This window comes from Tenrec ecaudatus, chromosome 11 (genome assembly GCF_050624435.1).
Source record: "Tenrec ecaudatus isolate mTenEca1 chromosome 11, mTenEca1.hap1, whole genome shotgun sequence".
NCBI classification, from domain to species: Eukaryota; Metazoa; Chordata; class Mammalia; order Afrosoricida; family Tenrecidae; genus Tenrec; species Tenrec ecaudatus.
In genome coordinates this window covers 47,600,953-47,614,586 of record NC_134540.1, presented here as the reverse complement: position 1 = coordinate 47,614,586, position 13,634 = coordinate 47,600,953, and the positions used below count along the sequence as shown (strand labels likewise).

Below are 13,634 nucleotides of genomic sequence, written 5' to 3'. Positions count from 1 at the left end.
CCCTCCATCCTCCTGGTATCGCCATTCTCATCACTGGTCCTGAGGGGTTTGTCAGTCCTGGATTCCCTATTTTTCCAGCTCTTATCTGTACCAGTGTACATCATCTGGTCTAGCTGATTTGTGAGGCAGAATTGGGATCATGATAGTGGGGGGGAGGGGAGGAAGCATTAAAGAACTAGAGGAAAGTTGTATGTTTCATAGTTGCTACCCTGCACCCTGACTAGCCCATCTCCTCCCTGTGACCCTTCCGTAAGGGAATGTTCAGTTGCCTACAGATGGGCTTTGGGTCTCCACTCTGCACTTCTCCTCATTCACAATGATATGATTTTTTTGTTTTGATGCCCAATACCTGTTCCTCTGGACACCTCGTGATCACACAGGCTGGTGTGCTTCTTCCACGTGGGCTTTGTTGCTTCTCAGCTAGAAGGCTGCTTGTTTATCACAATTACGTGTTCTAAATGTTCCTATCTTCACAATGCTATCTATAGTTTGTTATGATCGACACAGTCCAACGCCTTTCCACATTCAGGTAAACACCTTTCTGGTCTCCACTGCTTTCAGCCAAGTTCCATCTGACACCAGCAAGGATCATTGTCCTCTGTTCTATGTCTCCTTCTGAATGCAGCCTGAATCTCTGGCTGCTCCTTGTCAATGTGCTGCTGTAACTCTTTGAATGATCTTCAGCAAAGCTTTACTTGCATGTGATAGCGATGACTGTTCGATTGGACCTACAGTCTCTTGTGTCGCCTTTGGGGCAGGCGTACATGGGGCTCTCCTCCAGCCAGAGAGCTGTTTTCTCTCTTCTCTGGCAGCAAGATGTGAGTGTTTCCGGTGTTGCAGTCCTTTGCTGAAACATCTCAGTGGGCACCCCGTCAACTCCTGGGGCCTGGCTCTTTGCCCGTGCCACAGTGCAGCTTGGCCTCTTTCTTTCAGTACCATTAGTTCTTCACCACACGAGCTGAACTGGCTGAGCGTGGGCCGATCCTCCTGTTCAGTTCTCAGTCTGCACGTGCCGGCGTGACAGGGATGTATTTTAAAGACGAGGGAACCGTTTTCTCATGGTTCTATTAGTTAAACGTCCTCCAATCAGGGTCTACGGCCTGGTGATTCTTCCTCGCCAACTCTGTCCTAGTTCCTGGTGGCTGGCTCCCTGGTATTCCCTAGAGTCCTACTTCCCCCGGAGTTTGTCTCGTTTATTCCGCTCCTTGGCTATCTCAGAGGTGATTAGGCTTTATATCCACCCGACTCAGCCACATAACAAAACATAACCACTACTTCTAAACAGGGTCCTACTTATAGCAACAGGGACCAGAGTTTCCACACACATTGGGGGAAGGAAGGACCACAATTCAACCTAACAAGGACGTAAATCATTCTGACAGAAGCCCTGAGGGACAGGAGCTGTTTAAGAAGCGGCAGTACCTGGGCAGATGATTCTGGTATTGAGCACGGGGAGGTTTTCTTTGCTGGCTGCCACAGGTGGGCCAGAGCTGGCGGAGTCCGTCTGGGAAAAGCTCTGACTTGCCCGACCATCTGGAGACCGAGGTGCAGTTTTAACTGTAGGCAAAATGTCCTTATTAAAAGGAGGTCACGATGAAGTTATAAAGACAAGAGAACCCTGTAAGATTGCACCATACAAGCATGCAGTATAAGTTTAATTCCATCAGTGGAACAAAAAATATCACATTGTGTATCTTTAAATTTACTATAGGGAGAAACTCTCCCACAAGGTGATATCTAAATACTATACTAAATACTATATAATACCATATAAATACTAAATACTATATAAATACTAAAGAGGGGTCTACACAATATCAAGTTAGCAATACTCATAATTAGAATGCGATCAGGTCACACTGAATAAAAAATAGAAATCCTGAGGTCTGATGAGATTTGAAAATTGAACATATGTTTTAGAGTGTATACTCCCGAACACACTATTATTCTCAACACAGTGTGAATGATCAAATTTAATTAATGAAATTTCTAGAACAGGTGATGTTTTTTTCTAAAATGGAAGGGGAAATGATTTACTGTCACAGGAAACCAATATGCTCTTCGGCACTGTTCAATTAATTAATCAAAGCAACAATTTTCTCCAAACTCTTCTTTGATAGCTCTTATACAACCTCAGTACATTTTGCAAATTACTTTTAAATACAATTACTCTCAAAGTAAACAACAAAAAGGAAGACTTAATTCTACACAATCTGGGCCAATTAATGCAGAGCAAATAGTACCTTTAAACTAATTTAGGATTAACTGGAAGGTGATTACAAAAAACCCAGTAATACTCAAACTCAATTAAAAAATACTCTAAAATGTAATTAATTTTACTCTCCCTAATTAGAAATTAAATTAATTTTGCACTCTATTATCTCTGTTCAAAAGCAGCCAGCTGCACTACAGAGAAGCAGGGCAGCAGTCTCTCTTTTCTTTGACAGACGGGGCTCCCGGGGCTACTTTTTAATGAAAACAATCTGCAGACATTCACCTCTGATCAAAAGCAGAACGCATCCTCGTGAAGGAGACTGATGTTCCACGGCAGGCAAGTGAATTACTGTCTCCTGCTCCTTGAACAAACATCTCATTGACCATATTCAGAGACTGTATTTCACACATCTCTGACATATGAATCAAAACGTAACTTAATAATACCACAGTAAGGATGTTCCACAAATACAGGAACACTTGTACGAGTGCTACTGAGTCTAATAAATTGAATTACTGGCCAAAATAAAATCTAAGACTGCATATTTAAAAAAAATCTGTCTATTTTCAATACTGACATAAATATCTCTATATCCTCAGTTTCCTTTGGAGACTACCATAGAAGTGAAGTCTATACGTGTAGGATAAAGTGGAACGGTGACTGGTGGAAAAGCATTAGCAGTGGGCAATTAGCGCCCCACCCCCACCTGCCTCGAGAGAGCCATGGCTTTCAGAGAAGACTTCATCAAGCAGCCTTGTGTACAGACCTCACCGTGAGGCCGACTGTAGTGAAATTTCTTCAAAGGATGAGACCCAGAAGCCCTCCTCCACAAATGCTGAGATGACATAAACTGGAGATATCAGAAGTATGCACCAAAATATTTTGACAGAATGGAAGGCTGGGTTCAAATGGAAAAGATAAATCCACAGAGATGTGTAAACTGAGAGGATTAGGTTTTGCCAACTCGGTGGGGACAGAAACAGGTGGAGGATGAGTCCAAGCTCCTAGTACTTAGAGCTGAATGAAATCAGTCTCAGGTCACCTGAGCAACATCAGCAATGGCCAAAGTCCAGAATGGTCCCACTCACACAAGGAAGGGAGAGGGAGAGGGAGAGGGAGAGAGAGAGAGGGAGAGGGAGGGAGGGAGGGAGGGAGGGAGAGAGAGAGAACTCATTTTGTCACACCAAGCAATGAGGGCGATGTTCCTGCTCCAAGCAGCTAGTTCCCAGAGAGGACTGCAGGGCTGGGCCCAGCTGGAGACATGGCTGTCTGCTCCCTAGATCACCTAGCCATAGAGATCGGCACTGAAGATACAGTGCGGGAAGTAAGGCCAGTCTGAGCTCCCCACATGGGGTAAACCAAGAGGAGTACAAGAGATCAGCAACGGGAACAGAGCCACGAAGCCTCAGAGAAATCAGGAAAGCAGACTCCTGACTGTGGGGACAGCACTTGGCACCTCATCTGAACTGGTTGGGGGATGGTCACAAAGGTCAGCAGGGGGACCTGGAACTATTTATCTATCTTTATATGTTGCTTCCCCCCCCCCCTTTCTTTCTGATGTCTATCTGTGTAAGACAGACAGGGCAAGCAATCTCAGGAGACAACCCATGTTCCACGCGGACGAGGGGAGCAGGGGGGTGGTGTATGGTGAGACAGTACGTCAGGGACAGGGGACTAGAGTAAGGGACCTACAACCGAAGTCGAGGAGGGTGTCATGTTCCTGGGGATGTTTGATCAATTGGGATGAACCTGAGAGGAATTATTGAGAGGCGCACGATGGGTGAACATGACAGTGGGGTAGGAGGAAAGAAAAAAGAAATAGAGGAAACAACTAGGCAGTAAAAATTGTGTATGTAGGTATAAATACAAATATGTATATATGCAAAGATATAAATATAGGTGTATTTTTACATGTGTGTATGTATGAGTAAATATAATAAGGAAGCAGACGGACTTTGGGCCTCTACTTAAATCCTACCTCAGTACAAGAATGGTTTGTTCTAATAATGTGGCAATGTATGATATTTATCTTTCTGATATGATCGCTGAAGACCAAATGGGTGCATAAATAATTGTGTTGAAGAAAGCTGATGGTGCCCAGTTATTGAAAGATATAGCATCTGGGGTCTTAAAGGCCAGATGTTAAATAAGCGGCCACCTAGCAGGGAAGCAACAAAGGTCACTTGGAAGAAGCACCCCAGCCCATGTGATCATCAGGTGTTGATGGGAATAGTTATCAGAAGTTCAAACACAAGCAATCAAACTGACGTGAAGGGGCACAGGCAAGACGGAGACCCCAAACCCACCTGTAAGACAAGTGGACAGTTGGACAGCCCCTCACGGAAAGGCCATAGGAAAGAGACCATTTATCGAGGGGGCAGTAGAGCACTGATGACCTTGCATAGGTACATTGTACAATCAAGATTTTCGCTGCATGGAAGTCCAGGAAGATAAACCCCTCAGACACAGAAAGGGGAGTAATGATCCCTGAGGACGCGGGAAGAGAGTGGGGGAAAGCGGGGAGGAGGACTGATGAGCAGTGATGACTGTTTTAACCCTCTCAAAAGGAGCAGGCATCAGAATTTTAGGGGACTGGATACATGGGATAGTGGAAGTTATGGCAGAAAAAGGGAACAATGATAATAGATATTGCGGGTTCAGGGTGGTGGTAGGGGAGGGAGGGAGGGGATAAAGAGGAGCTGTTATCAAGGAGTTCACGAAGAAAAGGAAATGTATTGAAAATGATGACGGCAACATTGATCTAATAGAACTATGAATTGTAATAATATCTGTAAGAGCTCCCAATAAAATGTTTTTTAAAAAAGTCCAGAATGAGTGGTGCATGGATATCAAAGTGCAATCTGTCACACTAGAAAAAACACTTGGGAGAACATTCTTCAAAGTGACGCGTCATTTTAACCCTGACCCGGAAACAAAGGCTTGACACATCATTAAGTAAAGCCTGGTGGAGGCACTTAGGACAGGAAGCCTAATCGGAAGGTACACGGAAGATCTGGGGGTGGTGGGGGAGGGGGCTATAATGCCACCAGAGCTGTATCCAGCCTCATTTAAGGGCTGCCAAGAGGAGGAAGAAGACACAGCTCCAGAAGGCAAAGCTATCTTCAATATAGAAAAATAATGCACGTGAAATTGCCTTTTAAACTACTATCAAGCACTGCAACAGAGTCCTAGTGGCGTAGTGGGTTCTACATTGGACTGCTAACAGCAAAGTCAACAGTTCGAAACCACCAGATACTCCACGGGAGTAAGATGAGGCTTTCCACGCCCCAAAAGAGTTAGTCAGAAACTCACAGGGCAGTTCTACCCTGTCCTGTAGGGTCACTATGAGTCAGCACTGTCTTGATGGCAGTCTGATATAGCACTATATAAATGCAGGTGACATAAAATCTTATGAATAATAATGGACTATAATCATGGGAAGAAATATAAAAATGAAATAAAGTTCAAGATAAATAATAACTTTTGAATAACTGGAGCTGACCATAAGTTGGGAATGTGTTTAAAAGAGCGACGGAGAGTCCTACTGACACAGTGGCTGCAGCAATGGGCTCACATGACAACCACCGGGAGGATGCCCGGCCTGGCAGTGCTTCAGTCAGTGGCACACAGGGCTGCTGTGGGTGAAACTGACTCGATGGCACCGGACACAGGCTCAATGCCCACGTGTCAAGGGGGCTCTAAAATATATGTCAAGAAGGGCCTATCGGGTCTAACAAGTCTACCGTTAGAATATGCCCATTTTCCCCTGTGTTCTGGGATAAGAGCATATGAGCCCAAGTGGGCATATTCTATAACCGTAGAATATCGTTAGGCCTTATGTGTGTCTACTTAGTACTACTTATATTCTATAACTTTCTCATTCCATTATCTTTTAATCACATCTTCCCACAAACTTTGTGAAGCACCCTTACATGACATCTGAAACATCTGAGGTGATACTGCCCCATGAGGGGCCCTGGAGTGACTCGGGGGGATGCAAAAGCGGGTACCTCCAGTTTATTCTGAATTAGGGGCTATAGTCCAAAAATTTGTGATTGCTAGGGAAGAGTTGAATAATTTTTTCTTTCTGGCAAAGTAAGCTTGGGAAGCTGTGTTGAGGTTCTACATTATGCATGCATTAGGTCTATGCTAGACACGTGGGGTTCACAACAAAGGCATATTCTCTCCGACTTCATGTGATTAACAGCCACAGCAGAACTGACAGTAATGAGGAGGTTAAACCCGTTTCTATCGCACCAGGAACTTTCCAAGCATCTTACATATGTGAATGGGCCCCCGGGACAACCTTATGGAGAAGTACATGTATGATTCCTTTTTACAGACCCGGGAACCCCATGGAAGTAAAGTCATGTGACCAAGTTTGCATGCAATGGGGAAAAAAGAGCAAAAATTTTAATGATGGCAACGAATTCTGCAGTGCTGCCTTTTTGTTGGTGCTTTCTAACTATTTTCAAGTTTTGTTCTCATTATTATTTTATTTTCCAAGCTTTCAATGCCAGCATCTTAGTAACCACTCCCTTATACAAGCTTTCAGTGCCAGCATCTTAGTAACCACTCCCTTATACAACAGAAAAGATTTAAAGTATCAAATCATCTTCAACGAAAGCCTAAAGAAAGCAGAGGAAGCACATATTTCATTGTAACTAGAAGTCCTGTAATTTTAACCCTTAGTTTAGCAGGAAATCTTTTTGACCTAGCATGTTGAGGGGAGGGATTCCAGATGGTGCTGGGTAGCGCACCAACTAGTATGGTCTGCAACTCACAAGTAGTTCTCAGAGATCTGATGTAGGCGTTCCTCCTCTCTGTCCGGGGGAACATTAAGCCATTTGTAGTCTCATTTGCTCCTGCAATCCATTTGGTTATTACTACGAGCGTTAGAATATATGACCAAAGATATGGGACAGTGACAATTATCTGCATCTAAATATGCTCAGTTGTTTCTATTACAGTATTCCTGAATATCTAAGCAGTTTTGAAGAGTCTTGCCGGAAATCAAAGTAAAAACAGTTCACTTCCAGCAGAAATGGACTTCCCTTTCAAAAGGGAGAAACAGCAGCACCCGCTATTGTGTGAGGGCTTGCTTACCAGGTCCCGGCTCTTGGGCACCATCTTCCCTGCAGTCCTCTTTAGGGTCCGCAGTTTCTGGGTGGTCACATTCGGGTGACTGAGGACATGGGCCAGAGGGGGGAGCTGTGTGGTCATCCGTCGCTTTAAGCCAGAAGGCAAGTATGTTTGGGCAGAGAAAATGAACTATAAATACTGTGAGATGTTTGGGAAAGGAACACTGAAACCCATCCAAAGAAATTCTGCATTCACAAAGAAGCACTGTTTAGCAGTAAACTTGGGCTGCTGGGGTCAGCACCAGGCGTCAGAAAAGTAAATTAAGTTGTCAGAGTGATATTTTTTAACAGAATTTTAAAAAGAAATACATTTTATAGGAATTTCCGAAAATGAAGTACACGTGCAATTCAAGGTGAATAACTGATTACACTACAAGCTCACTGCCATTGAGTCCATTCTGACTCACAGCAACTCTACGGGACGGAACAGAACTGCCCTGTGGTTTCTGAGGCTGCCATTCCTTATGGGAGAAGAAACCCGTCTGTCATCTGCGAGGCAGCTGGTGGTGTCAGCTGGTGGGTGGTTGAAGTTAGCAGCCCACGGTGCACCCGCTACACCACCGGGCTCTTTATCACTTATATTAAAACTAACTTCTAGTCTACAATTTTAAGATGTAAGCACAGTGTATTAGTGGAAATGGCTAAAAAACACAGGTGGAGACTTTGTAAGCTCTCTAGACAGCAACAAGGACTCAGGGCATCCATGAGGGGCTTCCAAGAGTTCATGAGAAAAAGAAAGGAATGGAAAGGTAACGGCATTCCCATGTTTTGAAGCCCCACGTGTATTAAGCAAAGCAAATATTTTCCATATTTTCAAAGTAATTTTTGGGTTAGATTTTCTGGATCTGAAAAAGTCAACAGTTACCAATTACATGAAAATGTCTTTAAAATAAAGATATTACAATTTTAGCTTAACGTTTCAAGTGTACTTTCAGCATTTACGAGATTCTGTTTTATGCATCATCACTAAGATGCTGATCCGCACTGCTAAGTCAAGAAGCAGCATTGAGTACACATGTCATTGCAATGACTGTTGACTTCGGAAGCTATTTTGTTAAGCGTGTCCAGCCTGACTCAGAAAACTCGATTCCTGCTGCTATCCGAAGGCACCCAACTGCACACCTGCTTCTTTGCGTTTGAGTACCTTTCTCGACTTGTTCAATGACTTGCCTCACGGCCTTCTTTAAGCTGTTGGCCCTCAACATGATGAGCGTGGGCTTGGCGGCTTTCTGTGAGGGCGTGGCATTGTCTGCAAGCTGCTCCTGGGTCTCACTCAAGGATTCTTCGCTGGAAAACTCCACAGGGTCCTCTTCAGCAATGACTGAGCGGCCGTGCGGGGGCGCTGGATGATCCTTCTGTACAGCCTGCAGCAGCTGGCCCAGCTTCTCGTTCAGGGCCAAACACTGGGGGGCGGGCAGGGCAACAGGGAGGGACGGTGGGTTACAATGCAGTAGCTCAACATCCTATCTCCCTCTGGACCCACTGTAGAGTGATTTCAGGTAAAAAAAAAATTGAGGGGGAAATACACGTGAATTAAGCCCCTGGTGAATCCCCTCTGACCACGGACCAGGGACTTGAGTAACTTTGCTCGCAGGCAGCATGAACCCCGTAGTAGATTGTTGCAGGTTAAAACTGGGCATTCTATTCTTTGATCTCCCTTTGGATCCACTTACATTTGTTATAGTTCTTATTATTTCCTGCTTTCTTTTTGATTGAGGTTTTTAATCTGTTTTCCTTTGTTATTGTTGTTGTTTCTTAGAAATGTTTTTCTGTGTATGAAATCCAGGTTAGGCCCAGCTACAGGCAGCAGTCGCTCGATCGCTGGTTTCATGGGGGTTGTGACATGGCAGGTGGAGGGGAAACGAGAGGGTAGCAACGACAGGCACAAGAATGAAGAAAACGTTCTACAACGGATTGTGGTAATGAGCGTACAATTCTTCTCGATGCCACCGAACTATCAAATGATATGAGATGTGAGTTATACGCCAATAAAACTGTTGAGGGGGAAAAGAGAGAAAAGACGATCCACATGGGCCACACAAGGCCTTTGAAAGTAATTTGTTTGAGAGTTTCACTACTAGAGAAACACTAACGTTCAAATGTTCATTGTCCTTCTAATTTTAGAGATTATTTAGCTCAGGAATTACCGAACGTGAAATTCTAGATTTGAGAGGTGGGGAAATGCTTATTTTACATTTATATACAGAGGGTGGGTGTTTAAGGCATCTGGCTGCTGGTCTAAAGGTTGGAGGTCCAAGTGCACCTAGAGGTGCCTCAGAAGAAAGGCCTGGTGATCGCCTCTGAAACAGTCATTGAAAACCCTAAGGGGCGCGTCCTCTTGAGACACACACTCCATGAGCTGGAGTCGACTGGATGGGAACTGGAAGGAGGAACGTATAAGGAAGAAAGAAGCCCGTGGGAGTGCTCGTGACTATTATAATTAGGAAATTACTTAGGGGCTAGAAACTTTATAACCGTGAGGAAACAACCAAACAGCACAATTTTCATGTGAATGGCATTGACTTGTACTTCAGAAGCAGCCAGACTCTACTGTATGTGTAAATGTATAATTGTTACACAGGTGTTTTTCCTTAAGGAAAAAACAAAGAGTGGATAGAGGATGGGGTGGAAAAGGGGGGAACCAATTACAAGGATCTGCATGTAACCTCTTCCCTGGGGAACGGACAACAGAAAAGTGGGTGAAGGGAGATATTGGACGGTGTAAGATATGACAAAATAAAAATTTATAAATTATCAAGGATTCATGAGAGAGGGGGGAGCGGGAAAAATGAAGAGCGGATGTCAGAGGCTTAAGTGGAGAGCAAATATTTTGAGAATGATGAGGGCAACGAACGTATAAATGTGCTTTACACAATGTATGTAATGTATGGATTGTGTTGTATAAGCCCCCAGTAAAATGATGGGAAAAAGAATTATTTTTTTTACTATGAAGCCACACATGACCCAAAAAGTATACATTGCCTAAAATTACCGTCTGTCACACAAAAACTAGGTAAACTTTTAATAATAAAAGCAGTCTGCGTGTGGAGCCACTGTGAGCATCCCGACCTGGAGGCAAGCTTGCGTTCAGAGCTCTGGTCCGCAAAGGGGGCGAGGGCAGCCCTGCAGGGGTACGGGCTCTGAGAGAGGAGCCGGGAGAGGAAAGAGGGGGACAGAGGAGAGAAATGCAAACAAGCGCTCTGCTCTTGCTGGTCTTTTCTCTTTTGAACTTTTATGGCGGAGGGGGGGGGTGTTAAAAAGCATTTAGCACCAATGCAGTTGCTGGTGCCCTTCATGCACCTTTATCTCCTCACAGTCTCCAGCCCTTTCACCTTCTATGCATTTGCCTTTGATGAGATGCCAAGACAAAGTTACAGCAGAAGGCTTGAGCGGACTTCTGCTTCCTGAAACCCTTCACAGAGTAGAGCAACAGAAAGAGGCTGAAATTCTTTTCTTTTCCTTCCACACAATTAAACCACCAGGCGTAAATGCACCTGGGGATCTAGTTTCTTTGTGAGCCAAATATAACTAGGCCTTTCCTGAGAATGCCCTGTCATGAACCTAGGCAAAGCAAACACTGTAGCTTTTAAGGTTCAGTTAAATGTTCAAAGTTTAGCCCCAGAAAGCACATGGGGGGCAACCTATGAAGACACAGAACTCTGAATAGAGTAGGCGACCATAGTGCTGACCGAGGAAACCAAACTTGAGGTCGAGATGATTCTGACTCATATGAAAGCCGCAGGACAGACTAGCATGCCCCTGTGGGTTTCCAAGCCTGAATCTTTACACGGCAGCCTCATCTCTCTTCCTTGGAGTGTCTGGTGGTTTTGAACTGCTGATGTGGTTAGCAACTCACTGCATAACTCACTACTCCACTCAGCTTCCCAGCGAGCCTGGAGCATTCTAATGATGTCACTGGAGATGAAAGGTCCTTGCCATCTGTGCCCACGGCATCCTTCTGGGACCTGATGGATGGTCATGTCCCCTTTGGGTACTCAGTTAGAGGGAGAAGGGGGTCAAGCTTCCAAACTCAACCTGTCGATGATTTTCAACAAAGCTACTTTCCTCCCTATTTCAGCGTAGGCATAAAACAGAATATGAATAAAGGGGGAATTTTTATCTGTTCAAAAGTATTTTTTCTCTTGATTTAATAAACTCTTCGGCAGAAAACCGACTTCATCAGTTTGGCATTGCAGTAAAACACAGGCCAGCATTCACAACTGCCGCTAAACCCTGATACCCAGAACGTGTCCCTCTTACTTTACTGGCCATGATGTCTGCATCATCAGGATTCTCCAACGCTTTCCCATATTCCTTCTCGATTTTGGCCACGAAGTCTTTTACAGTTTCACATAAGATGCTTCAAGGAAAAGAAACGGTATATGTCAGAATACTTGGTCGGTTTATTTCCTTTGAATTGTAAGCATATTTACAGATGTCCAGAAGGGCAGCTGGACAGACTACGGCAATATCTGGGACATTTGCATATATATATCTCCATGCATCTTCTGGCTGTGTAATAAGCCCTAGGTTAAGTTCAAGACCAGTGATTCTCCAACTTCCTATTGCCACGACCCTTTAATGCAGTTCCTCATGTTGTGGTGACCCCCAACCATAACATTATTTTCGTTGCTACTTCATAACTGTAATTCTGCTACTGTGATGAATCGGGCGACCCCTGTGAAAGGGTAGTTTGACCCCTGAAGGGGTCAGGACCCACAGGTTGAGAACCATTGTTCTAGACCATACCAGGGTTAAAAAAAGAACCTTTGCATGAGTTAAAATAAAACAAAGACTTTCTTTTAACTGTTTAAATTCATGAGAAGAGTACTTTTAGACGGTATTGACAGAACATTATTTCCTACAGCTCTGTAGAGGGGGGGGGGTGCTGTCACTGCCACTTTACTGTTTATTTATCACCGGGGTATCCTGGCAATATAGGGTGTCTCCCACCATCTGAAAGGAGAGCATTCCTATGATTTTTTTCCTAAGCCAAATGGCATAAAATGAAGAAGCAATTGCCATTAATTACTATGGAAAACATTTTGAGCCGTCCAAGACCCCCCTTCCCCCGCCCCTCCCGCCAAATTACCGACCAAATAGGTCATAGAACTTGACCGAACACTAGCCTTACTGTTCACAGACACGGTCAGGGCTCCGGCGGCTCAGTACAGTTAGTTCCCGGAGAAGGAGTGTGGGGAACAGAAAGGTTTTCTCCCAGGTTTCCCACCCCATCTTGTACACCAAACCTAAGACGCTGCTTGCAGCACATGGTAAATGACTGTACACTGAGAGGTCAGCTCTTAAAGGTTATTCCGTGAGGGCATCGGCCACCAGACTCTCTAGTCTGGCCCACCCTACGTAGGGCCCACTCCCTGCTGCTAAGGATAGTGGATTGCTCCCCTTCTGAAGGAAGAGTCCAAAGATAAGGTCAAGCCAACTCATGGAGGACCAAGATTAAGCTGCCACCTGGAATCGAGGGTCCACCTATCTTGTCACGTGTGTACCTCTAGTGTCTCCCCTTCCTACCGCATGAACACCCCTAGCTCACCCCCTCCTATCGCGTACATGCCGATGGTACAGCCCCTGCCTGGTTATGATGCAATCAGGGGCCTGCACGTCCACGAAGATGTATGTAAGCCGTGACTGGAAATAGGTTCTCTTTCTGGGTGGACCTGGCTGTGGAGATCATGGCCGTCCCGGAGGTGAACATTCACGTGCCTTATCTTGTCTGATGTCTCTTTAATGTTACCCCTCAATTACACAACCGCCTCTCAGACCCGATCAACTGTGGGGCTGGTACCCCGCAAAGGAGCCTCCAGAGAACTCTGCTTCTGTAAGGGCTAAATGAGACTTTTGCTTTTCTCGCCCCTCCCCCCTTTGTTTTGTAAAGCGAGATGCCTCTCTGGATTTCTTTTGGTCGACAAGGGCAGGTGCTACTCTTTTGTACGGAAGCAGAGTAAAGCCAACTTTTGTAAAGGGGTGGGGGGTGGGTTCCCTGAAGGGGAAAGTGGTTGTGTATTATCCTGACACCCAACCAGCTATCTGCGTTGAATTATAGTCTCTGAAAAAAAGAATTCTTTGTTCCCCCTTTAGATAACCAGTACAGCATAATGCAAAACTAATTTATTTAAATCTTGTTAGCAATGCGTAGTTTACCAAACTCGAGTATAAGTTGACCTGAATATCAGCCGAGGCACCTAATTTTACCACAAAGACTGCATTAAAATGTGCTGAAAAACTCGACTTATACATGAGTATATACGGTATTTGTTTTT

At 44.7% G+C, this 13,634-nt stretch overlaps 1 protein-coding gene across 3 annotated transcripts in view; it reads right to left on the bottom strand.

Moving 5' to 3' along the window:
* Window positions 1-13,634, bottom strand: part of DGKH (diacylglycerol kinase eta) — a 227,940-nt gene that overhangs the window by 38,390 nt on the left and 175,916 nt on the right. For all 3 annotated transcript variants that reach the window (XM_075563022.1, XM_075563024.1, XM_075563023.1), the window contains exons 15-18: window positions 11,617-11,716; window positions 8,501-8,759; window positions 7,322-7,444; window positions 1,423-1,557 (exon numbers count right to left, since the gene is read on the bottom strand). In XM_075563022.1, the coding sequence (XP_075419137.1) occupies window positions 1,423-1,557; window positions 7,322-7,444; window positions 8,501-8,759; window positions 11,617-11,716 (617 nt within the window). The remainder of the gene's footprint in view (window positions 1-1,422; window positions 1,558-7,321; window positions 7,445-8,500; window positions 8,760-11,616; window positions 11,717-13,634) is intronic.